Raw genomic sequence first — 25,502 nt, forward strand, 5'->3', positions numbered from 1 at the left:
AACTTCACTGACTAGTTGATGCGTTGCTTGCTTTCTATGTATAATTTATTCAACATTTGAATAACACTTTTGTTTTTTACGCTGCTGGGAGAGCCAATTTGAAGTTTAGGCACTAGAATTATTGATGGAGAAAACAGCAAAAAAATTATTCAAGTACACAGGCTCAGTTTGTTTTAGATGTCTAGCCAGATGCCATTATAACAAGTGTTATAATTGAAAATAAATAAATACTAATTTATTTTTGTACTTATTATTATTATTATTATTATTATTATTATTGTTTATTATTATTATTATTTATTTTTACAACACACAACCAATGTTGCATTACAAAAAAACTTGTTCATTTCTAATGCAAAAATGAATTAATTAATATTACATTTAACTTATTATTATTGTTATTATTATTATTATTATTTTATAAAACCCTTCCTAATTCCTATGGTATATAACTAATAAAAGTTTATTTATTTATTTTTTGTTATTTAAATTTGCACCACATCAACCAGTGTCTCATCACAAAATCCCAATTTCTATAACATAAATAAATAAATAATATTTTTAAGTAATTTACTTATTTTTTACACAATATTTCATTACCAAAACCTTGCTAAATCCTATTGTAGATGAATGAATGAACATATCTTTTTACACTGTTTACACATAACAAAAACCTTGCTCATTTTCTTTATTTAATTTTTTACGTGTTATCTTTTACAAAACACAACAACCAAAATTTCATTACAAAACCTCTCTAATTCCTATTGCATAAACAAATAGATAGATAGATAGATAGATAGACAGACAGACAGATAGACAGATAGATAGATAGATAGATAGATAGACAGATAGACAGATAGATAGATAGATAGATAGATAGATAGATAGATAGATAGATAGATAGATAGATAGATAGATAGATGGATGGATGGATGGATAGACGGATAGACGGATGGACGGACGGACGGACGGACGGACGGATGGACGGATAGACGGATAGACGGATAGACAGATAGACAAATGTTTTACTAATTTTTTTAAGCACAACAAACGTTTCATAACAAAACACTGCTCATTCCTTTTGCAAATGAATGAATGAATCAATGAATCAATGAATCAATCAATCAATCAATTCATCAATCAATAATCAATCAATCATTATTATTATTACTACTATAACACACAACTAATGTTGCATTACAAAAACCTTTCTAATTGCTGTTGTAAAAACAAATATTTTTTTCAAGTAATATATTTGTAATTATTTGTTATTATGTTTAATTTTTATTATTTTTTATTTTATTACTATAAAACAATAGTCAATGTCTCATGACGAAAACCTTGCTAATCAGTTGTTGATGGAATCGGTGCAGTAATGCAAGAGAACATATCTGATCACAGATGTGAATTTCTCATGTCACATGTGCATTAGGCACGTATGCACACACAGATGAATGCGTTACACATTCCAGCACATGCTTCACTTGTTAACTACTCATCAGTTCATCACGCGTGTCTGTCCTGAGGGAACGCCTCGGCCCAGAACAACCAATCACTTCCCCGGAGGAGACGCTATTGTCCTCTGGCAGCGCTGACAGGTATTCATTAAACTCCTCGAACATCAGCAGTGCTATTATTTCCCAGCTTTGTCCCATTCAAATGACTCAGCGATTGTTCAGAGCCTATTGTGTAGCGATCTCTAGCTCATGCCGCACACGGTAATAACATACTTAGTCTGGAGTGTGTAAAGGCTGATGGGCTTTCAGCTGATGAATGATCTTTATATCATAAAGAAATAGGTTCAGAGAGTGTATTGAAGTTAAGGGTTGAAATGAACTGCTGGGAATCTATGGCCAAATGTAATTAACAAGTTTAAATATCTATTAACAAATTCAACCTTTAAAGCTGAATAACTCAACTGTTTGAATAGAGACTAAAGCAGCTGTCATGCATTTTAATCAATCACGGAGAACTAGGGCTTTGTAAGATAATGGCAGATTCATACTGATTGACAATATGGGCCGCAGCCATTTCATAATAAAGGATTGGTAGTGTTTTGATGGAAAACGCTTGAGGTTTTGATGTTGACCAGCGTTCAGCTGATCATTTGCTTGAAACTTGCCGTCCAAACGCATGTGAAAGAACTGCGTCTGTTTGGAAAGACTCAGCGACACTGAAGGCATTGACAGATGAGAGAAAGCAACAAACCTAGACAAGAAACCTTTAATCAAAATGTGAATTGCATGACGTAATTGCATTTAAGTGAATAAACTGTTCAATTTTCATCTATTACTATTCTATACTTGAAGGCAATATCTATGAAAGGAAAATAAAATTTGTCAAATTACAAGTTGCACAAAGACTTGCTGATGTGCAAGACAAAAACCTCCACAATGATGAATATAGTTTTCTAAATAAATAAAATAATAAACAAATAATAATAATAACAATTATTATTAGTATTATAACTCCATACATATTTTAAAACAAGGACAGCAATTAATAATAATAATAACAATAATAATAATAATGTCACTTTTCATTTATGATTTAATAATAATAATAATAGTAATAATAATTATTAGAATTAGTAGTAGTAGTAGTAGTAGTATTTTCTGTCAACAATGTTTTATTTTATTATTTGTATTTTTGTTTCTTTTATTATTATTTTTATTATTTCTTTTAAAATGAGTAGTTAAGAAACAGACAATGTTAAACATCTCAATCAATCAATCAATCAATCAAAGTAAAAATACAATAATGGATTTCTCTTTTCCTATTTAATAATAATAACAACAATAAAAAAAATAATAATAATAATAATGTTCATTTTCCACTCTTTTCTCACTTCTTTCACTTTTTGGTCCAACACAAAGCACTGTGATACATGTGCAGTGCTGGTGCGGATGGAGCAGCTCGCAGCAGAATAACACACAGACAGACTGCAGCGGTGCAGATGTTTACAGTTGGATTTGACGCGAGCGAGCGAGTGTCTCTGAATATGTTTGTCATGACGCGCATGTGCGACTGCAGAAGCAAGTGACAGACGGATGGAAAAAGAGAGAGAGCGCTGAGAACCTTCAAACACACAGAGGGGCAGGAAAAGTGTGAAACTGCGAATAATCAGGACAGATATTTTGCATTGTATCTTTAAAGGCAGTGTGAAATATGTCCCATTAAAGACTAAATTGGTTTGTGAACAGCGTTTAACGTTGACGAGACAAACTTCAATCATCTGGAAAGATTTTTTAACTAAAAACAGTTGCGTAGAGTACGTTCCTCTTTTCAGACTTGACCAGGGGTGATCTAATTTTGGAGCAAACCTGTGGCCCACTACAGGGTCAGACAGCTTTTGAGAGGGAGGCAGAGGCACCATTAGCAGCCTGTCAAAAGTGTGAGGAGTGGGTGGAGAGAGAGAGAGAGAGAGAGAGAGAGAGAGAGAGAGAGAGAGAGAGAGAGAGAGAGAAATGCAGGATAAACAGAAGGGACACCTGTCGTGATCAATCCAGACCTGTAAAGCTTCCCCACACCCAGACCATCATACACAGCGAGAGAGAGAGAGAGAGAGAGAGAGAGAGAGAGAGATGCAGCTCTGTGGGTGCTGTGTGAATAATCATTTGGCCGGCTTTCTTTGGCTGCTGCCATTTATATAATATGATGCCTTTTGTTGTATTTTTCAAGATTTGAAATAATCTGTGATCATATTAATCATTTCAGTAACTACATGGATGGGTTGGCACCAATTAACACTTCATGTCAAATTCCTTAAAATAACATTTGTTCAGGTAAATGAAAAAATAAGCAGACTGGACACTGCAAAAAATACAAAAAATGAAAATAAAATAAATAAATAAATAAAATCTTCTTAATCAGTATCTTGTCTTATTTTTCAGTACAAATATCTAAACTGCATTACAACAAGAAAAGCCAAATTTCAATATAAAATTAAAGCTTGTTTTTAGTGAATGGTTCAAATCTTGAATTTGGATAACTAAATAAATATATACATTTATTTATTTATTATATAATTATTCCACAATAATAATAATAATAATAATAATAATAATTATTATTATTATTAAATAAATATATACATTTATTTATTTATTTATTTATTTATTATATAATTATTCCACAATAATAATAATAATAATAATAATAATTATTATTATTATTATTATTTAATACAAAATAAATAACTACTTTTTTTTGGCATTAACACATTTTTTGGATAAATTAATGATTTTTTCCCCCCAAGTCTTTTTTAAATATCAAAATAACATTTTGTCTCAAAAATAATGCAGAAAAATGTTTTTTTAAAAATTGTCAATTTTATACAAAAAAAAATCATACATTGGAAACATTATCATTGAGTGATCAACTGATTGCATTTATTTAATTAAATAAGTTATAATAAGCTATAATAAATGTAGACATAATGACATCAATGTTATATGTACATTCACTGCAAGAAATCCCTAGGGAGAAAAAAGAGAGAGAAAAAAATCTGCAAAAGGAGTGAGAAACAAATGACTACGAATAATTGTAACAATAAAAATATATCCACCCATGTCAACATGAAATATTATATGCAACCAATTTATTCCTGTAACAAGATTTAAGCACATTGGAAATTTAATATATTATTTATTTATTTATTAACTAGCAGGGTTTAGTGACATCAGCAATTATTATTATTAAACATGTTTAACCACAAAAAGCACTGCACTGACTTGTGTTTTTTTTAAGCGACATATGCTTTCCATCCTAAAGAATTGCAGGGGGAAGAATGATAAAAATCGAAGCTTAACTCACACAGAAAACGCTGTCTAGACATGGTCAAAAGCTCTCAAAGGGAATATGGAATATAATGAATACACTGGAAATAAAATGTGTGGTAGAGAAATCGTTCTGTCTCCATGGTGAGACTCATCAGCATGGGGTCTCTCATGAGAGCAGCCTCTCTCAGGACAAACACCAGCAACGCACTGCAGTTTCTGCAGATCAAGGCTTTGAAATCACACAAAAACAGCCATGCTAACCTGTGCCATTTTGACAGATGATGATGCAACACGACTGTTTAAGGTGAGCCTGAAGTGAACAACACATCATATTGAAAAAGGATGAGGGGGTTTAAGGGGGTCTGACCACCCTAATTAACGTTTTTGTTGTTTCTTTCGGGATTCAAAAGGATGAAAGAGTAATACATGAACTTATTGAACCATTTCTTCAAACAGAAACATTTAAGCGATCGTCTCTTAGTGGCCTACAAACGCTTCTCTAATTTAATTAATGAGGTGCATGAATTACTTTTTAAACACTCCCATTGGAGGAATCTGCCAGTGGCCTTATTTCTCTTAACATTAACACGAGGAAAAACAAAACAAGCTTTCCGTTGTATAACAAAAGATAGAATCTCCTCATCCTTGAGTCTCAGATGAGTTTATTATACTCCCTGAAACTCGACTTCCCTTAAAGGGGTCATATGATGCGATTTCAAGTTTTCCTTTCTCTTTGGAGTGTTACAAGCTGTTCGTGAATAGATAAGATCCCTAAAGTTGCAAAGACTAAAGTCTCAAATCCAAAGAGATATTCTTTATAAAAGTTCAGAGTCAGTCACACCTACCTAAAACGCCTCGTTTAGGTAGGTGTGGGAAGTGTGGGAAGATTTGCATAACGCCGCCCAAATGTTCACGCAAAGAAAGAAGGCGTAACTTTGATTCTCGCTGTAGTATTGTTGCTGCCGCTGCCGCCATGTCGTGGAGACGCTGTGTTTCGTTGTGAAAGCAAAACTACTTTGTTTGGCCTTCCAAAAGAGGACACAACTAGAAATCAGTGGTTAAGTTGTATGTACAACACTGTTCCAGAACAGTTCAAACCAAATATTCGTGTGTGTGCAACCACTGATCTATAATAGAGAACTGGATTGCTCATGACGTAATGAAAGTGAAGCCGCCGCGCCGCCATATTGGTAATCCCCACTATTCCCATACATTCCATTGAATTAATAGGAAATCGTACACATTTAATGAGAAAACATCACCTAACAAGTCAGCGTTTTTAAATCTGAAGTATCTCTGTACATTCTTACAATGCAAACACCCTAGGCATGTAAACGGTTATTTTTTTTAATGTCGGGAATTTCCCCTACTTATTAAAAAGCTACGTTCATTACAGTAGAGAACATCATGAACATGATAAACATCAGACGGACACGACCTCAACATATATATAACAAATGACAAAGTGTTCATTCTGAAATCTGAAGAAAGATTTAGGCTTTGTATACACATTTACCTTTATTCGCCGTGTACAGTTATTCATTGTTTATATAATTTTGTTATTTATTCGTACAGTATAGGCGCTAACTGCAAATGTTTCAACAATGATTTCGTTAACAGCATTCATTTTGAAGCAGGTAATGATTTAAACGGTGGTTAAATTAATTATTAATTTAGCATACAACGTTTTACATGGAAACAATGCTAGTAAACATATGTGCGCGATCTTGGAGAGTCTGAAATAGATGTTTCTCAATCAGGACATTAAAAATATACACATCATAATTTATTCAGAGAAATAACTGACTTCATACAGTACAGACATGAAACTTTATTTCAAGACGGTAAGTTAAGCTTTTCATTTCAGTATAGAGCAATATAGTAACAGAGGCTATTGTATTATTCATTGTATATTCAAATCAATTTCTGATACTAATACGTTCATGTTTAATAATTCCTGAATAATTACATACATAAAAAATAGGCTATATTTTGTGTTGGATCAGTTACCTGTGTCGGCAGTGCGCAGCAGACACATCCACCTAAACGGTTTAAATATATCGCTTATCCTGCCCAAAAAGACCATAAACATTGCAGATAAAATATGAAGTAAAAATTTATTTACATACACATAACATAAAAACTAATCCCGTTTGACTGATTTGCTTAAAATCGGGTGATTTTAGGTCAGTGTTTTAGCTGTGACTCAATGGCGGATCGAACACTTCCGGTGGCTTCACTGCCTGTTGGCAGTTTAGAACGCGATGAGCGATCCAGTCATATATACCGTAGATCAGATGTGTGCAACGCATTTTACGGAGGAATTTTTCCTGAACCTGGGAGAGTAGCCTACAATGCCGTCTGTTCTGACTCACAGCCTGTAAGTATGCTTTCATATTTAAAGAATTTGCCACTGAGTTTTGAGCAGTGTAGAGTAGCGCTTGTTGTTTATAATTTCTCCGCTCACAAATGCAGACATGATTTTATGTTTACGCGGCGCAATATGCAATGCAACGCTAAAAAGCCAGTATAAGTCATTATAATCAGTAATTATGCCCCCACTGGATGCAACAAATGCCTCGTTTATAATGGGTTTTATTGGTTTTGTCTCGTCGTGCCAGGACACGGCATCACAGTATGGTAAGGGGCGTAACAGTTCCGTCACACGCTTGAGGTATTCAGCCAATCACAACGCACTGGATAGCTGGCCAATCACAGTACACCTCACTTTTCAGACCGATGAGCTTTGTAAAAATCGAGGCGTTTCAGAAAGGTGGGGCATAGAGGAGAAACAATAATGTACAGTATGTACAGGAAAAGAATGTGTTTTTTGAACCTTAAACCGCATAAACACATTTCATTACACCAAATACACAAAAATAATGTTATTTTTTAGCAACGTCATATGACCCCTTTAAGAATGTTGCTCTTGTAGATTCCCTGAACCACTGGAAAGCAATTATAATTCCTGTTTCTGACAAGTGCCTTTTTTAATTCAGCTAATATCAAGATCCTCAAGAAAAGTTATAGCAGCCTTTCCTCAAAAAGCCAAATGAATATTTAAAGAATTTGCCACTGAGTTTTGAGCAGTGTAGAGTAGCGCTTGTTGTTTATAATTTCTCCGCTCACAAATGCAGACATGATTTTATGTTTACGCGGCGCAATATGCAATGCAACGCTAAAAAGCCAGTATAAGTCATTATAATCAGTAATTATGCCCCCACTGGATGCAACAAATGCCTCGTTTATAATGGGTTTTATTGGTTTTGTCTCGTCGTGCCAGGACACGGCATCACAGTATGGTAAGGGGCGTAACAGTTCCGTCACACGCTTGAGGTATTCAGCCAATCACAACGCACTGGATAGCTGGCCAATCACAGTACACCTCACTTTTCAGACCGATGAGCTTTGTAAAAATCGAGGCGTTTCAGAAAGGTGGGGCATAGAGGAGAAACAATAATGTACAGTATGTACAGGAAAAGAATGTGTTTTTTGAACCTTAAACCGCATAAACACATTTCATTACACCAAATACACAAAAATAATGTTATTTTTTAGCAACGTCATATGACCCCTTTAAGAATGTTGCTCTTGTAGATTCCCTGAACCACTGGAAAGCAATTATAATTCCTGTTTCTGACAAGTGCCTTTTTTAATTCAGCTAATATCAAGATCCTCAAGAAAAGTTATAGCAGCCTTTCCTCAAAAAGCCAAATGAATTTAGCTCCAAAATCGCTAAAAGGGCATTTAGTTTTATCCGAAACAGATGAATGTAAATCTGACAGCGTTTTAATTCATTATTGAGGCGGTTCGGAAGTGAAATGTCTGTGGTACTAAAAGATCATTTTTGAAAGAAAAAAAAAACTTACCAACTACACTAAACCAATAAACCTAACCGAGAGTGTTAACAAAAGCAAACGTGAGATTAAAAAGCCATTTGCTGAAGCAATCATACCATTTTAGATTGATTCTACAGGATTCTACTTTAAGCTCTTTTGTCACTTATATTGCAGCTCCACATCACAAGTGCAATGCTGTACCAGGTGCGCTACCCAGCAAGTTTACAACATCAGAAAAGCCACACATACAAAAGTGTAATGCTGTACCAGGTGCACTACCAAGCAAGTTTACTACATCAGAAAAGCCATAGGGTACAATGGGGCTAAAGGCGCCCAGGGTAAAAGGAGCCTTTGATTTTATTTTCCTCTAAACCACTAGATGGCACAAAAACTTGGCATAGCACTTTCTAAAACATCAGCTTTTCAAGATGCACATGCAAATTAGGCTGATCCTTGACACAATCGCGGGCAGCAGCACAAAGTTGACTCTGTGCTAATTTGATCTAATATTTGATTTTTTTCTTTTTTATGTTGTAGATTTAAGTAGCAAATGAGAATCGCTAAAATTACTGAATATATTTTGAGACAAAGGTCTTCTTAATGAATTTCAGTTTTGTTTAAGGTAATTAAAGCAATAGTTTTTCAATATTTATAAGATTTTTAAACAAAATAAACCATTTGTATGATTTATTTTCACACAAAACCTGTTGCAACATAAATATTCAATGCAAACATTTAAATATACACTGTATATATATATATATATATATATATACATACAAAAAAAATTCTGCAATCATACAAAAAGCAAATTTTTTCTTAAGGTGTGCCTTTAGCTTCGTTGTACCCTACATATGGAGCTTGTAAAAGTGTTTTGAACTCATAGTATAGCAAGGAACTGCACAAAAATATCTTTATTAATCAAAAAATCTGCTCCTGTATCATAAATTGTATGAAAAAGAATAAAAGTTGTTGGTGTTTTACTGCCACTAGTGTAAATTTATCCTGGAAACTGCAGATAATTTTATGTCTAGGTAAGTTTTTGGAGTTTTGCAAAAAATGTAGGTAGAGACACATTTTTCCAGTGCCAATGCTGAACAAAAATCTAGCAGTCTTAAAATCTGGCTGTAAAATTAATCTAAAACAGTGTGATATTCTGGTAACAAGTTTTAGTTAGGAGAGACAGAGTTGGTTTAGGCCATCCTCTTCCTTGAAAATGCTACTTGAAACTTAAGATGTCTTAATAGCATAGTTGAAGCGAAGAGATCTTTTACATGAATAATTCATCAAGGTCTCTTGTCCTTATGTCATCTTTCTGTAGTTTCACAGTTCTCTATGCCATTAAGAATTATTGTAAGAAAAAAAAGTGGCCTATGTACATGTAGGCGGTATTTGCACAAGTTTTCATTTCCGAGACCTTGATATTTAAAAAATGATGGCTTCATTTTTTGCTTATGGGACCTCATACGTTTTTTTTTTCTGTTCCTTTTGAATAATTACCAGTGAAAGTCTCTTCATTGTAAAAAGCTTGAGTGGTGAAGGGGAACTACTGTTGAATGTGTATACAAACTTATAAATGACACACTTCCTACCTGATTTGCTTGCCTTCTCTCAGGTCATACAAAGAGAAGAAGATGTCTGTGTCCTCGCCGATGGTGTTGTATGTGAAGCTCTTTAGGTTGACAAAGAGATGGTGTGGCACAGGCATTCGACACGAATCCCCGTGTCTTTGTCTTCCGCCATCCTGAAAACACAGAGTGAACAACAGCTTTACATTATGTCATGAGATGTTTGTTACAGTATATGTTATAGTGTTATTTTGTAAAGCTGTTATGTGTCATATGATAATACAGTATGTGCAAGGTCATTTTATGGAATATTGTGACATTATTTTATGTTGCTGTTATGTTACAAGGTATATTGTTTCATGTTATGTTATATCATTACATATTATGTTATGTTATATTGTTACATGCCATTGTACTGTATATTATGTTATCTTATATTGTTAAGTTATATAGTTACATGTGTGATGTTATGACATGTAACAATGCCACAACATGATATAACACATGGCAAAATATATAACGATATTACATGTAACGCTATAACATAGCATACAACGATATATCGCATGACTTGATATACCACAGCATGACATGACATGATGTTATCTAATATTGTTCATTTTTATGTTATATGTGTTGTTACATGTGTTTTTATATAACAACATGTAACAATATACCATAGCAAGACATGGCAAAACATACAAAGATGTAACATTTAATGCTATACTATAACGTAACAATATATCACAACTTGTGATATACCACAGCATGCCATGGCATAACAATAATCCACCACATTATATAACAACACAACATTGCATAACATATAACAATGTAACACGTTTTTATCAACATGTAACATAATGCCACAGCCAGACATGGCAAAACATATAACGACATAACATGTAATGCTATAACATGACATGTAACCATATATAACATGATATTTGATACACCACAGCATGCTATGACAAAAAGATATACCACAACATGATATATCAACACAACACTGAATAACATATAATGATATAGCATGCAATGCTTAACACGTAACCATATATCTCATGGTGTGATATACTATAGCAGGGCATGCCATAACACATAACAATATACCACAACATGATATAAAAACACAACATTGCATAACATATAACAATAAAATAACATGTAACGTTATAACATAACATGTAACCAAATCTCACATGATGTGATATAGCACAGCATGATATGCCACATGTAACAATACACCACATGATATAACACAACACTACATAGCATAGTAGTAAATAGTAATAGTAAATCTATAACACAATTTGACGATACGTCATTACATGCAATGCTATGTTGTGGCATGGTATTACATGTTGTTGTTATGTTATGTTATGTTGTTGTGTTGTATGTTGTTATGCTATGTGCCTATTTTACTAATGACCTATATTCGAACTAGTGCTTTATACATAACTGTAAAAGGTCATTTAGCATGACCAAAACAGAGTAAACAAGGTGTTTGGATCAAAATGTCACATTTTAACCCATGGTGAACCATGACCTACAAAAAGTTCTATAAGTTAATGACTCTAAGCATTCCTGACAAGTCCTCAGATGGTGCTGAGGATGACAAATATACCTGGGATGTGCTTTGCTGGACGCTGTGTCTGCTGGATAGGTGCTGTCAACCGAGAGAAAAAGAGAGAAAGATAAACACTGTAGTCATATTTCAGACTTAAATCCAGCCAATATATAATGTACAAAGCATGCTGACAGCAGTTAGACATATCATCTTAGCTGAAAAAAATCGGTCCATTACAATGAATGTGCTTCAAATGGAAACATATAATGTGCATACTACGCACAGTATCTTCAACATAAAACAATATCACACTAAAATAATTCTCAATTCAAATATCAAAGGGAACACCATTTCCTGTTTGAGCCGTAATGGAGTAAATAAGACACTTGCTTAAGGGATTGAATATTTTCTCACAACGCTGTATGGATGTACAGAGCAATATCTCATGAGATATCTACATCTAGATTAATCATATTCACAGATGCATCGTCAGCACAAACCCCAAGCAGAAAACACTTGCTCATAATCACATGGTGAAACGCGCAAACACACACATACACACATCTTGCCCGGGAGCTTGGGTGACTTATGAGTCTGTGTTTCTTAGCATGCATCTTTCGCTTCAGTGCTTTTGACTGCGTTTAGAATAAATTACCCAGCATTCAACACAAACCCCCATCAGTGAATGCATGGTGGGAAAAGAGGTATGCAAAACTCCCAAGCACAAAAATACAAAATAGATAGTGCCTTCCAGTAGTGTTGCTTTTGTCAACGAAAATTATGACTAAATATAGTCGTCAACGAACCTTTATCACGTGACGAAAACGAGACGAGACGAGACGAAAATGCTGGTCATGTGACGATGACGATAATTAAATGTATAATGCAATATCGTTGACGAATAAAAACGAGACGAAATGTGGCTTACAAAATAAAAACTATGCTAAAATGTCTCTTCATTTTCGTTGACCAAAACGAGACGAAACGAAATGTTATAACGTTATTTCGTCTCGTTATTATTATTATTTTGCAGTATTTCTGTTTCCTGTGTCTCGCTTCAGGCTCTGCATCAGGTCACTTCCTCAAGCCCCACTCGCGGCATTATTTAGAACAGTGTTTCCCACCCGGGGTCTGTCGAGAGCAGGGGTGCCGTGTAAAAAATATTTTTTTAATATAAAACAGGCCGCCAAAAACAACACTACCTTCCAGTTGTTAGTACTTTGATTTCCAGTTTATGGGGTGTTCTGTGCGTAGTGACATCACTACAGGTAAGGTGTTCTCAGTGGTGGTTAACACTTTGGTGTTCAGTTGCTAGGGCATTCTGAGAGGTTGCTAGGGCATTGCTCGGGTGTTGGTGGTGGATTGATGTAGCTATGAGGTTGCCAAGCTGTTCTCAGTGATTCTTAGTACTTTGCTGTCCAGTTGCTTGGGTTTACTGGGTGTAGTGACATCAAAGTGCGGTTCCTAAGGTGTTCTCAGTGGTTGTTAACACTTTGCCGTCCAGTTGCTAGGGTGTAGTGACATCCTTATGCGGTTGCCGAGGTGTTCTTAATGGTTTTTATCACTTTGCTGTTCAGTTGCTAGGGTGTGCTGGGTGTAGTGACATCACTACATGGTTGCTAAGGTATTCTAAGCAGTTTTTAATGGTGTCAAGTTGCTAGGGCATTCTGGGTGGTTGCAACGGCATTGCTTGGGTGTTGTGGGTGGAGTGATGTTGCTATGCAGTTGCCAAAGTTTTTACAGTTGTTCTTAGCACTTTTCTGTCCAGTTTCTTGGATGTAGTGACATCACTGTGCAGTTGCTAAGGTGTTCTCAGTGGTTGTTAACACTGTTGTCCAGTTGCTAGGGTGTTCTGGGTGTAGTGACATCACTGTGCAGTTGCTAATGTGTTCTCAGTGGTTGTTAACACTGTTGTCCAGTTGTTAGGGTGTTCTGGGTGTAGTGACATCACTGTGCAGTTGCTAAGGTGTTCTCAGTGGTTGTTAACACTGTTATCCAGTTGTTAGGGTGTTCTGGGTGTAGTGACATCACTAGGCGGTTGCCACTGTGTTCTCATTGGTTTTTAGCACTTCCAGTTACTAGGGTGTTCTAGGTTGCTAGGGCATTGCTCAGGTGTTCTGGGTGAAGTGATGTTACTATGCAGTTGCCAAGGTGTTCTCAATGGTTGTTAGCAATTTGCTGTCCAGTTGTTCAGTTGCTATGGTGTTCTGGGTGGTTGCTAAGGTATTGCTAGAGTGTTCTTGGTGGAGTGGTGTTGTTATGCGGTTGCTAAAGTGTTCTCAATACTTGTTAGCACTTTGCTCTACAGTCGCTCAGTTGCTAGGGTGTTCTAGATGCAGTAACATCACTATGCGGTGACTAAGGTGTTTTCAATGGTTGTTAGCACTCTGCTGTCCAGTTGCTAGTGTGTCCTGGGTGGTTGCTAGGGCATTGCTAGGGTGCTTTGTGTGGAATGACGTTGCAATGCAGTTGCTATGGTATTCTAAGTGGTTGTTAGCATTTTGCTCTACAGTTACTAGGGTGTCCTGCGTGGTTGCTATGGCACTGCTCAGGTGTTCAGGAGGATTGGCATCATTATACTATGTGGTTGCTAAGGTGTTCTGAGTGGCTTTTAGTGATGCTTTACTGTTCAGTTACCAAGGTGGTTGCTAGGGCATTGCTAGGTGGTTGAGAAGGTGTCACTAGGTTGTATCTAGGGTGTTCTGGTTAGTTGCTCGTTGTTGCTAGGTGATTGCTTGGCTAATTTGGGCAATTATGGTGACATTTCTGATGTGATTGCTAGGGTACTCTGGATGGTTACTAGGACATTTCAAGGTGTTAGTCATGTGGTCTGAGTGGTTGCTAGGGTATTGCTTGTGGTTGCTAGGGCATTCCAAGCTATTAGTCATGTCTGAGTGGTTTCTAGTGGTGTTTGCTCATAGTGATACTTTCCTTAGTAAACATCACTAAAATTACCTTTACAAGAAGGACCAGGAAAAGGAATCATCAAAGCTGCATGCACATCTCAAGATGAAAAGTGAGATTTCCTTGACATAGTGCTTGACAATGAGGGAGTATTGCTTCATTTGCAAACCCAGTTGAGGATTTTAGGCCGAACTGAGAAACATCTGAATACAAATATCTTTCCTTCTGTTCTCACTTTCACCATCAGGGAGGCTAAACGCGTGCCTGGCGGGACTCATTAATCTAAAATAGCGCCTTGCGGCACTGTGAGTGTGGCAGATTGTACAGCCATGTTACAACATGCTTCTGTGAGACTTCAGTCCCTGACTAACTTATATCAATATATGTGCTGTTCTTCTGCAAAATAAAACTGTTACTCGTTTGGCAGACACTATTTATTCAAGGTTACATTACTGCAGGTAAAGGACACCTGGTGCAAGTGTCTTGCTCAAGGGCAACAATGCTGCTGACATATCAGTAAGTCAAAATGTAACCATACATTTGTACATCACCATCCCAAAATATAAATAAATTAATACATACATACTTTCATAAAGTGTTATTATTTTTTAAATAAAAGCATAATAATAAATACATAAAACAAACAAACAAACAGAGTTATTAATTTTTTAAATAAAAATACAGAAAAAAATTTATAGTTTGAATGATTGATTTAAAACAGATTCTCACAGGTAATCTTATGGCTACAGAGGACGAGGAGTGCCACTTAAAAATTAAATGAATGAATGAAAGAATAAATATATATATATATTTTAAATAAAATTATGTATTGTACAATATGGCTACAGAGGATGAGTGCCACTTCAATATTACATTTAACAAAATTACAAATGCTTTTTTAAATATGTATTTAAAAATAATGTCAAATGTAATTCAACTGTTTATATTATATTAATTATATTATATTATATTATATTATATTATAATGACATGCCCTTTTAATGCACAATGGCTGCCAGCAATTAGATGATAACACTACATTTAAAATTTGATAAATTGTTTTCAATGTGTATTTACTTGTCAAGTGACTTGTTTATTTTTGTTTAATAATAAATTAAATTTATGAAAAATATAATTATATATATATATATAATTAAATTCAATAAATTGAATCGAGTAGCACTCTATCATAGGAACTTCATGTTTCCTATGAAAAAGATTCTCTTATGACTGCAAAACTGTAAAATTGAGTTTTCGAATAAAGACAGTGAATGTCAATGCCTATGTCCTTGTTTTGCAATGGGGTGCACAGAGGGGAAAAAAAGGAACACACAATTTAAGATTTATTTTCTGGACAATGTTACTGAAAAAGTTAAAAAAAAATAATAATAATGATGGACTGAATACTGAAAGTGAAAACAGACAGATAGTGTGAATGGTGTGTGAACAGTGCATGCGTAATCCAGAACCAGAAAAGCTCAGCTCTTTGATTTGATCTATCTTTTGCTTCCCTGGAGACAATTCAGCATCAACTTCTAAGAAAACGAAAGGTCTCGAGTCTCTGCAGTCTTCAGTGCTCTCTGCTGCCCGAGGCCAAGTTAAAGTCTTCTCACATCTCTGTCTCTCTGTTCTCTTCAGAAGCTTGTATCTTTCTATATTTTTGGTATTTGTGTGAAACTCCTCCACCTCCCACATATCGAGCTATACAAATCTCTCTGTGACCTCAACATTTGGCTAGTACTTAAAATCGAGTTGAGATTCAGCTACTCTACCCAGGAGTGTTTGCTTTCCTCTGAATTTAGCCCAAAAAGTTAGCCAATCCTCTTAGTCAGGCGCTTTGAAGAGTTCTCTTTTCTCTTCACTAGTTCCTCCAACCTCTTTCCAATTCTCTCTAACATTCTAACTTTAATGGTTGAAGGAAAAATGTTGCCAAAATGAAATTAAACAATATCAGGAATGTCACAATTATTTTAATGTGTTTAAAGTTGCATAAAGACTGAAATAATATTTTACGTAACAGTTTTAACAGCATCTCTGTTTTAAACCTAGTAGCAAAAACTGTTGGATTTGAGAATTTGATTAATTTCTGATTCAAAACACTGATTTGTTTCTAAGAACTGATTCAGCTTAATTTACTTAAACATGGAAGTCAATATGTGCCATCTGACATGCTTTAAAAAGCATAAAGATTAATACATTTTAATATACGTTTAATACACAGTACATTATAAACATTTAATATTATGAATATAACAAACAATAAACATACAACAACAAGAGTAATAATAATAATAATTATAATGATGATGATGGATGATGATGATGAAGATGAAGATGATTATTATTATTGTTGCCAATATAAAATTACGCAACACCATGGATATCAATATCATATTAACAGGCTTTTTTAAAAGTTTCATTAAGTAATATTTTGCAAAGGAAAGATAATATTTTAATATTAATAAACATACAACAACAAGAGTAATAATAATAATAATTATAATGATGATGATGGATGATGATGATGAAGATGAAGATGATTATTATTATTGTTGCCAATATAAAATTACGCAACACCATGGATATCAATATCATATTAACAGGTTTCATTAAGTAATATTTTGCAAAGGAAAGATAATATTTTAATATCTCTGATCTAAACCTAGCAGCAAAAAATAGATTTGAGAAATTTGATTCGTTTTAATGGTCGGATTCAAAACATTGATTCATCTCAAAGCACTGAACTTAATTTACTTAAAATGGAAGTCACTGTGTGGCATTTGACAATATTAATAAAAATTATTAATAAACTATACACATTTAATATTAAAAATAGCTGCTTGGTTTGTCTAATTTAAAAAAATACAACTAATATATATATTGTGATATATTAAATATAATTTTCACAATAATAAGCTTTATTGGACATTGAATGCTGATAAATTGTTTCATTTTACAGCCAAACTGAAATACACAAGCTAATATTTCATCACATTAAACAAATATGTTTCAAGCATTAACAATGTTAAGCTTGCGCATGTGTAGATTTTAGATTATCTATACGATAATGTTTTATTGGAAACAGGTTTTGACAGCAGCATCTGTTTCTAACAGGTGCTTTTGGATTGCAGCTTGTGGAAAACGCTATATATATATATATCCTAAACTGCAGAATGCAGGTAGAGCGCAGAGGTAAATTTAGCCCCTTTGCTGTCATATTACAGAGTGGGCACACAAATCCAGTCCCACACAAACCCAGACATAGATACTTGCATATGGCACAAACGTGTGGAGACATCATGGAAAAAGATCCGGAAATAGTGTGAAGCAAATAAATGTACAGTATTAGCAGCTTTTCCACAAGCTGCAATTCAGAAGCACCTGTTAGAAACAGATGCTGGTGTCAAAACCCGTTTCCAATAAAACGTTATCATCGTCGAATAGGGGTCTAGAGAATAAAGTGAATTACTGAGGGTAGAAATATAATCAAAAGCTAAAAAAGCTTCTTTTTTAAATTTCCAATATTGTTTCTTATTAAACTCCAATGGGTAACTGTTCCATAAAGCTGTAAATACGCTATGAGGCTTTCTGGGAAATAGAATATGTAAATGTTTCATTCTGATGAGGCGTCTTGGGAACCTGCCCTCTAATGGAGTGTTTAAAACATTTCTGCTTTCTAATCGTTCAGCTCATTCTACAGGTGGTAACTCGGCAACATCTGCACATTATGCCTACATTATGCACATACGCAACAGTTAAAGGAATGCATTAAAACATTAATTCCTGCTCTCGTTTCCATGGATGACTCACATATTAATAAACCCATTTTGAAGAACTTGCAGCAAAAGCAACAAAAACACTTGAAAACAGAGACGTACAAACCAAAATACAGGTCATTATTACAACGGAAAAAAATAATCATAAACTGTTTCATAATCACAAATAAATAATGACCTGGATTTAAATTTTATTTTCAGTTTATATTTGACTAATCTTTTAAGAATTTAAGTCACAGTCTTCATTTTACTTTTAATGGTTTACATATAAATTAAAACTTAAACTGTATAATTATATAAAATATTTTAGTAATATACAATTGCATAAAATACAATCATATACAATGATATATATATATATATATATAATACGGCACAAAAAACACAAACATTTCACTAAAACACTAAACTACCTAAAATATCATTTAATAATATAAAAAATATTATATGAGATATTTTAGTCTTTTTTGTGATTTATGATTTCATACTTTATTTTTCTTTTCTTTTTTTATGTGCATACTTACAAACATGCATATATAATAATTTAAACCAGAACTGTAAAATCATAAGCAAATAATTCAGCAAACATAACCTTTGCATTAAGCGCACATACGTGCCTCATTTGTAAAGTGTAATTTTTCTACCCAAGCATCTCATAAATAAAAGTCTTTGAATAAAGTAAGCAATTTGCATGAATTTTAAATCATAAGCGTTGCAAAAACATCCATTGTATGTTCTCCTAACATCCAACAGAGGAGGCTGTAGCAATTTACTGCTTCAGGGATGAAAATGCACACATCGCAAACTGATCGGAAAGCAATCAGTGTACTTACCATTTTATAGAGATCAGAAACGCTGATCTGGTCCGCATCGACCATTTCAAACTCTTTCCTGGGTACCAGATCTAAGCCTAAGTGTCTGTTGAACACAAGAAAACAACAGGGCAGAGATTAACGTAGATTCCTCACGACTGATATACTTCGAATGTATAATATTGTGGATGATAAAAGCACAGAAAATCTGTCAAGCTGTTGTGTTCACCTGTTGTCATGGGCATTCTTTTATATCTTTTTTTTATCCATAAATCGCTCCATTGCTATATGCAATGTGATGGACACTAGATTGGAAAAAAAATGACATAAGAACGTTTCTAGACAAGTTTTCTTACACAGAGCTGTTAAAACTGGGAGGCTCATATGGTAAGCTGCTAGCGTTAGTGTTACGTGCAGCTGTCATACTGTAGAGCTACAGAAACCGGTGTTGCCCTCATAACTAGGGTTGCCAACTTCAGAAAAGGAAAATAAGGGACAATCGTGGTTTTTCATAGAAAAATAAGGGACAGAATAAGGGACACACACACAGGCCTATTATGTATATTTGATATACAGTATATCTCTTTTATATATTTAAAAAAAAAAATGTATCTCATCAAGGCTGTATTTATTTGATCAAAAATACAGTAATATTGTTAAATATTATTGCAATTTCTAATATTGGTTTAATTATACTTTAAAATATCATTTATTTCTGTGACGCAGCACCGGATTTTCAGCATCATTACTCCAGTCCTCAGTGTCACATGATCCTTTAGAAATCTTTCTTATGCTGATTTATTATCAGTGTTGAAACTTGTGCTGCTTAATTTTTTTTTGGAACCTGTGTTCCATAAATAAAACTAAAAGTTAAAAAGAACAGAATTTATTCAAAATATAAAAATTTTCTAACAATATCACTTTTTATCCATTTAACACATCCTTGCTGAATAAAAGTATTCTAAAAGTTATTTGATATACAGTATATCTCTTTTATATATTTAAAAAAAAAATGTATCTCATCAAGGCTGTATTTATTTGATCAAAAATACAGTAATATTGTTAAATATTATTGCAATTTCTAATATTGGTTTAATTATACTTTAAAATATCATTTATTTCTGTGACGCAGCACCGGATTTTCAGCATCATTACTCCAGTCCTCAGTGTCACATGATCCTTTAGAAATCTTTCTTATGCTGATTTATTATCAGTGTTGAAACTTGTGCTGCTTAATTTTTTTTTGGAACCTGTGTTCCATAAATAAAACTAAAAGTTAAAAAGAACAGAATTTATTCAAAATATAAAAATTTTCTAACAATATCACTTTTTATCCATTTAACACATCCTTGCTGAATAAAAGTATTCTAAAAGTTTCTTTAAAAAAAGAAAAGAAAAAAAATGTACTGACCCCAAACTTTTGAATAGTAGTGTATATTTAACAAATAATTGTTATTTTGAATAAATACTGTTCTTTTTAACATGTGTTTTTATCAAAGAATCCTGAAAAAGATATCACTGGTCCCAAACAATAATAAGCAGCACAACTGTTTCCAACACTGATTATAAATCAGCATATTACAACGATTTCTGAAGGATCATGTGACACTGAAGACCTGAGTAATGATGCTGAAAATACAGCTTTGCTTCACAGGAATAAATTAAGTATACATAGAAAACTGTTATGTTAAATTGCAATAATAGGCTATTTCACAAAATAATTTTTTTTTCTGTATTTTTGATCAAATAAATGCAGGCTTGATGAGCATAAGAAACTTGAACATTAAAAAACAAAAAAACATTAAAAATCTTACTGATCCCAAACTTTTGAACGGCAGTATATAGGCTATAGGCAATCTACCTCATGAACAGTTAAATGTTCTCCCATTGTGCAATACAAATATGTGTATTAACCTTATACTATTTATCACCCTACATCCATTAAATGTAAATTGTTTTATCTAGGATAACTTTTGTTATTGATCACGTCTTCCCTCAGGTAAAATCATAGACTGTATAAAAGGGTAAAATGCACGTTTTCTTGCGTGGCAGGATGTTGGAATCACGTTGTTTGCATTCGCTCAAACTGATTTGCTGAAGTCGAAACGCGGACGTAAAGAAAAATTTACTCCATTAGCACAAATCCAGCTTGCTATGAAGCGGGAGCGACCTGCCGGCAGAGGATTCCGCTTGGTCTTAAAGCCTCCCCGTTCACAAATCAAACACTTGTCAAAAAAAAATGATTAATTCTCAATTTAGAGTTTGTTATTCGTATGGTCTAGGTGGTCATACGGCATATGCCTTAAAGGGGTCATATGATGCAATTTCATTTTTTCCTTTCTCTTTGGAGTGTTACAAGCTCTTGGTGCATAAAGAAGATCTGTACATTTTTAAAGACTAAAGTCTCAAATCCAAAGAGATATTCTTTATAAAAGTTAAGAGTCAGCCACACCTACCTAAAACGGCTCGTTCGAACACGCCCCCACATATCTACCTCACAATGTGGGAAGATAACGCCTAATGCCGCCCAAATGTTCACGCAAAGAAAGAAGGCGTAACTTTTGCCCCTGCCTAGCCAGGGGTATGCTTATAAATTTGCATATTTTCTGAATATCTCAGTGCAAATTAGTTCTCCAGAGAGGCCTCTTGCATCATTGGCTTGTATCAGAGCATAAATAAATCTATTTGTTGGTGACTTTGTGTAAACAGACAGTAATAAACTTATTATGTGACAATTAAGCGTTTTTAGCAATAACAAGCTTGATATACTCCACAACTTCAGCGTGAATGCCTCTAATTTGCTACGTCAAATGTTGCTCAGTATATAAAAGTATTGTTATTGAGGCAGAATCAGCCCTCTTGCAGTCATACACAAAATATTTTAACATATATATTATAGTTTATAATAATAACGGTGACTAAATACAAGATCACTTCAAGATAACCTGAGAAAGGCATAATGAAAACATTATTAGATTGTTTGAAAAACACTCAAGATGCTCTTCAACTCATCCTTCAAGTATTTATGGAACATATCAGTAAGTGCTCCCGTCTCAAATCCATTTCATCCCATTTACTCAATTATTTCTTAGTTTGCTGATCTGAAGACCTGGCAATGATGTACTGCTGAAAGCCCAGAACCACAAAGTGCCTCACTGCAGAAGTGAATCTTCAGGTGACCTTGAAGAAGAGGGATGAGTGGTCAACATGTGCCTGACACAGATGCTGATACACTGCAGTACTTTGTTCATCTGACCTCTAAAAGACTGTTTTGGCCTTTCATTCTTCGCTATAAGAGGTGAACCCCATGACTTTCATTTTGGCGGTCTGGTCTGCTTCTATGTTTTAGATAGCATCATCTATTACTTAACAATACAGGCAATATTGTACAGTATAGTAAACATCATTTATCGCTGACTGAAACTTCAGTTTGCAGTATCAGCAAATGTATACTGGACATAACACTTTTGAAAATCTCTTTAAAAAGATGAAATAATGATGCAAGAACTGTAAATACTGACTCTCAAAACTCAAAAGCTGTGAAGAATTGCACAACTGTGTAGGCTAAAATTGGGGGCGGTATCTGAAGTACAAACACAACTGCCTTTCTCTGCAGGGAAAAATCAATTTACTCTCAATTAAAAAAAAACAACTAATCTTTGTGTTGTGTTGATTTATTTGGCCTTAAAGTTTGCATTTGAAATATCAACGTAATTCACATAACCAGGCAGTGAATGACATATGTTCTTGTTCTCCTCATTTCCTTCACTGAGCTGGGCCAATTTGATTTAGGGTGACGAGAAAGCCGCAGTGATCCATCTCTAGCATTTCAGCTTCTTTGACTCTACGATCAGGAGGCCTTGGCCTGTAACACATTAAAATCGCTAGCAGATCTTCATGATGCACAAGAGCTTATTTAAACACTCCTCTATTGCAGTGGTTCCCAAACTGGGGGGGGGGGGGCAAGGCTGAGGAATAGTTAGGGCCCTATTAAATCCGTATTATTTTTTCCCAAATTCCATTTGATTTTTTTTACAAATTCCGTTTTTTCCATTTAAATTTTTCTGGATTCCAATTTTTTTTTTTCCATTAAAATTTTTCTCGACTCCTTTTTAATAGTTCAATTACATTTTATTAATTAAAAAGCATGTCTTATTAATTAAAATCGCGACCCCCGGGATGGGGGGGCTTGGGTGCGGAGCTATGACAAGGGGGGCGCAGCAAGGCTGAAGGATAGTGTACAGTTAGCAGATTATTTTGCAAATGAAACCTCTGCAGGGTAATAAAGACTACACTGCATAATTTTACCACTTATCATGAGGCCACTTGCCTGATAAGCAAATAATTGAAACCAAAATATTAATTTGACATACAGTGGTGTGAAAAAATGTTGGCCCCCAACATTTTTTGCATGTTTGTCACACTTTAATGTTTCAGATCATCAAACAAATTTAAATATTCCGTTCCCACGGCTCTCGGCCCCGCCCCCACTCGTCACAGTTCTGCTCTAAGCATGTAAGTTACAAGTTTGTGAAAATACTGCCAGTGTCAGGTACGTAAAGCAGATGATGAATATACTTAAGATTCACAAATACAAAAACAATGTGTGCTCAACGTGATAAAAGCAAATAGAACCATCAGTTTGCATCAGTTGATGCGACGCGAGTCACGCAACACGACAAATCCATGACAGTAAACTGATGCCCCGTTCTATTTCTGATGAACTCCAGCACTCTGACACAAAGGACAATTGGATTTGCAATGTTCACTTTGTCACGTCCAGTTGACATAAGCTGTTGTTTGTGGCCGTCATGTCCAGTGTGGTGAAAAGACAAGAAAATGACTAGGCATATCTCGCATTTAGATTCACCTGTATGAAGCCGAACAAGTTAAAATGGCAAGTAGGCTGGTTAAGTATTAGGCTACTATGCCAATCACAATATTTCAAATACGACAAATCCATGACCGTAAACTGATGCCCCGTTCTATTTCTGATGAACTCCAGCACTCTGACACAAAGGACAATTGGATTTGCAATGTTCACTTTGTCACGTCCAGTTGACATAAGCTGTTGTTTGTGGCCGTCATGTCCAGTGTGGTGAAAAGACAAGAAAATGACTAGGCATATCTCGCATTTAGATTCACCTGTATGAAGCCGAACAAGTTAAAATGGCAAGTAGGCTGGTTAAGTATTAGGCTACTATGCCAATCACAATATTTCAAATCAAATATACACTTTTTCAATCAATGTCATGTATGGGAGGATGCATGTATATTCATAAGAGAATCATGAAAATATTTTCATGAAAAAAAAGCGGTTTTCAGCATTAAAATTATCAGAAATGTTTAATGAGCAGCAAATCAACATATTAGAATAATTTCTGAAGGATCACATAGCACTGAAGACTGGAGTAATGATGCTGAAAATTTAGCTTTGATCACAGTAATACAGTATATGTTAAAACATTCAAAAAGGCCTAGATATTTAAAATTGACACATTTTACGATATTACAGTGTTTACTGTATTTTTTTATAAATAAATGCAGCCTTGATGAGCATAAGAGACTTTCTGCAGGGGCTGAAAATATTTTTCTCTACAAAAGGAGGGCCCGGCAGAAAAAGTTTGGGAACCACTGCTCTATTGAGAGAGGCAGGGCTGGACATCAATCTCAATTAGTTATTTGGAAGGTGGATAAAAAGCATGACAGTCCAATAGACTTGTTTATTAGGACATATTTTAAAAGCTCAACTGACATATTTTGTCTATGTAAGAGTGCAGAAATACGAAAACAGCTAAATCACATTAGCATGATGGCTAGCATCGCTAACAAAAGCGTAAAGGCATCTTTTCTGGTTCTTCCACATGATTTTGACCCATGGTTGAAGTTAGCATGATGGTTAACGTTGCTAACAACACCTTACAAGCATCTTTGCTGGTTCTTCCACCAGATTTAGACAAATGGTGGAAGTTACCATGATCGCTAACATTGCTAACAAAAGTTTTTTTTCCCACATGATTTAGACCCATGATTAAAGTTAGCATGATGGCTAACATTGCTAACAACACCTTAAAGGCATCTTTTCTGGTTCTTCCACAAGATTTCGTACTATGGTGGAAGTTAGCATAACGGCTATCATTGGTAAGAACACCTTTAAGGCATCTTTGCTGGTTCTTCCACAAGACTTAGACCAATTAAAATAACGGCTAACACTACTAGCATCACCTTTAAAGCATCTTACAATTAAGACAA

At 34.5% G+C, this 25,502-nt stretch overlaps 1 protein-coding gene across 1 annotated transcript in view; it reads right to left on the reverse strand.

Annotated features, from left to right (window-relative positions):
- Positions 1-25,502, reverse strand: part of LOC107567192 (dedicator of cytokinesis protein 3-like) — a 278,352-nt gene that overhangs the window by 91,994 nt on the left and 160,856 nt on the right. Inside the window, exons 7-9 of the mRNA XM_016252833.1 lie at positions 19,272-19,356; positions 11,816-11,857; positions 10,213-10,364 (exon numbers count right to left, since the gene is read on the reverse strand). Coding sequence (XP_016108319.1) covers positions 10,213-10,364; positions 11,816-11,857; positions 19,272-19,356 — 279 coding nt within the window. The remainder of the gene's footprint in view (positions 1-10,212; positions 10,365-11,815; positions 11,858-19,271; positions 19,357-25,502) is intronic.

The sequence above is a fragment of the Sinocyclocheilus grahami genome, unplaced genomic scaffold, assembly GCF_001515645.1.
Source record: "Sinocyclocheilus grahami isolate Dianchi unplaced genomic scaffold, SAMN03320097.WGS_v1.1 scaffold1132.1, whole genome shotgun sequence".
NCBI classification, from domain to species: Eukaryota; Metazoa; Chordata; class Actinopteri; order Cypriniformes; family Cyprinidae; genus Sinocyclocheilus; species Sinocyclocheilus grahami.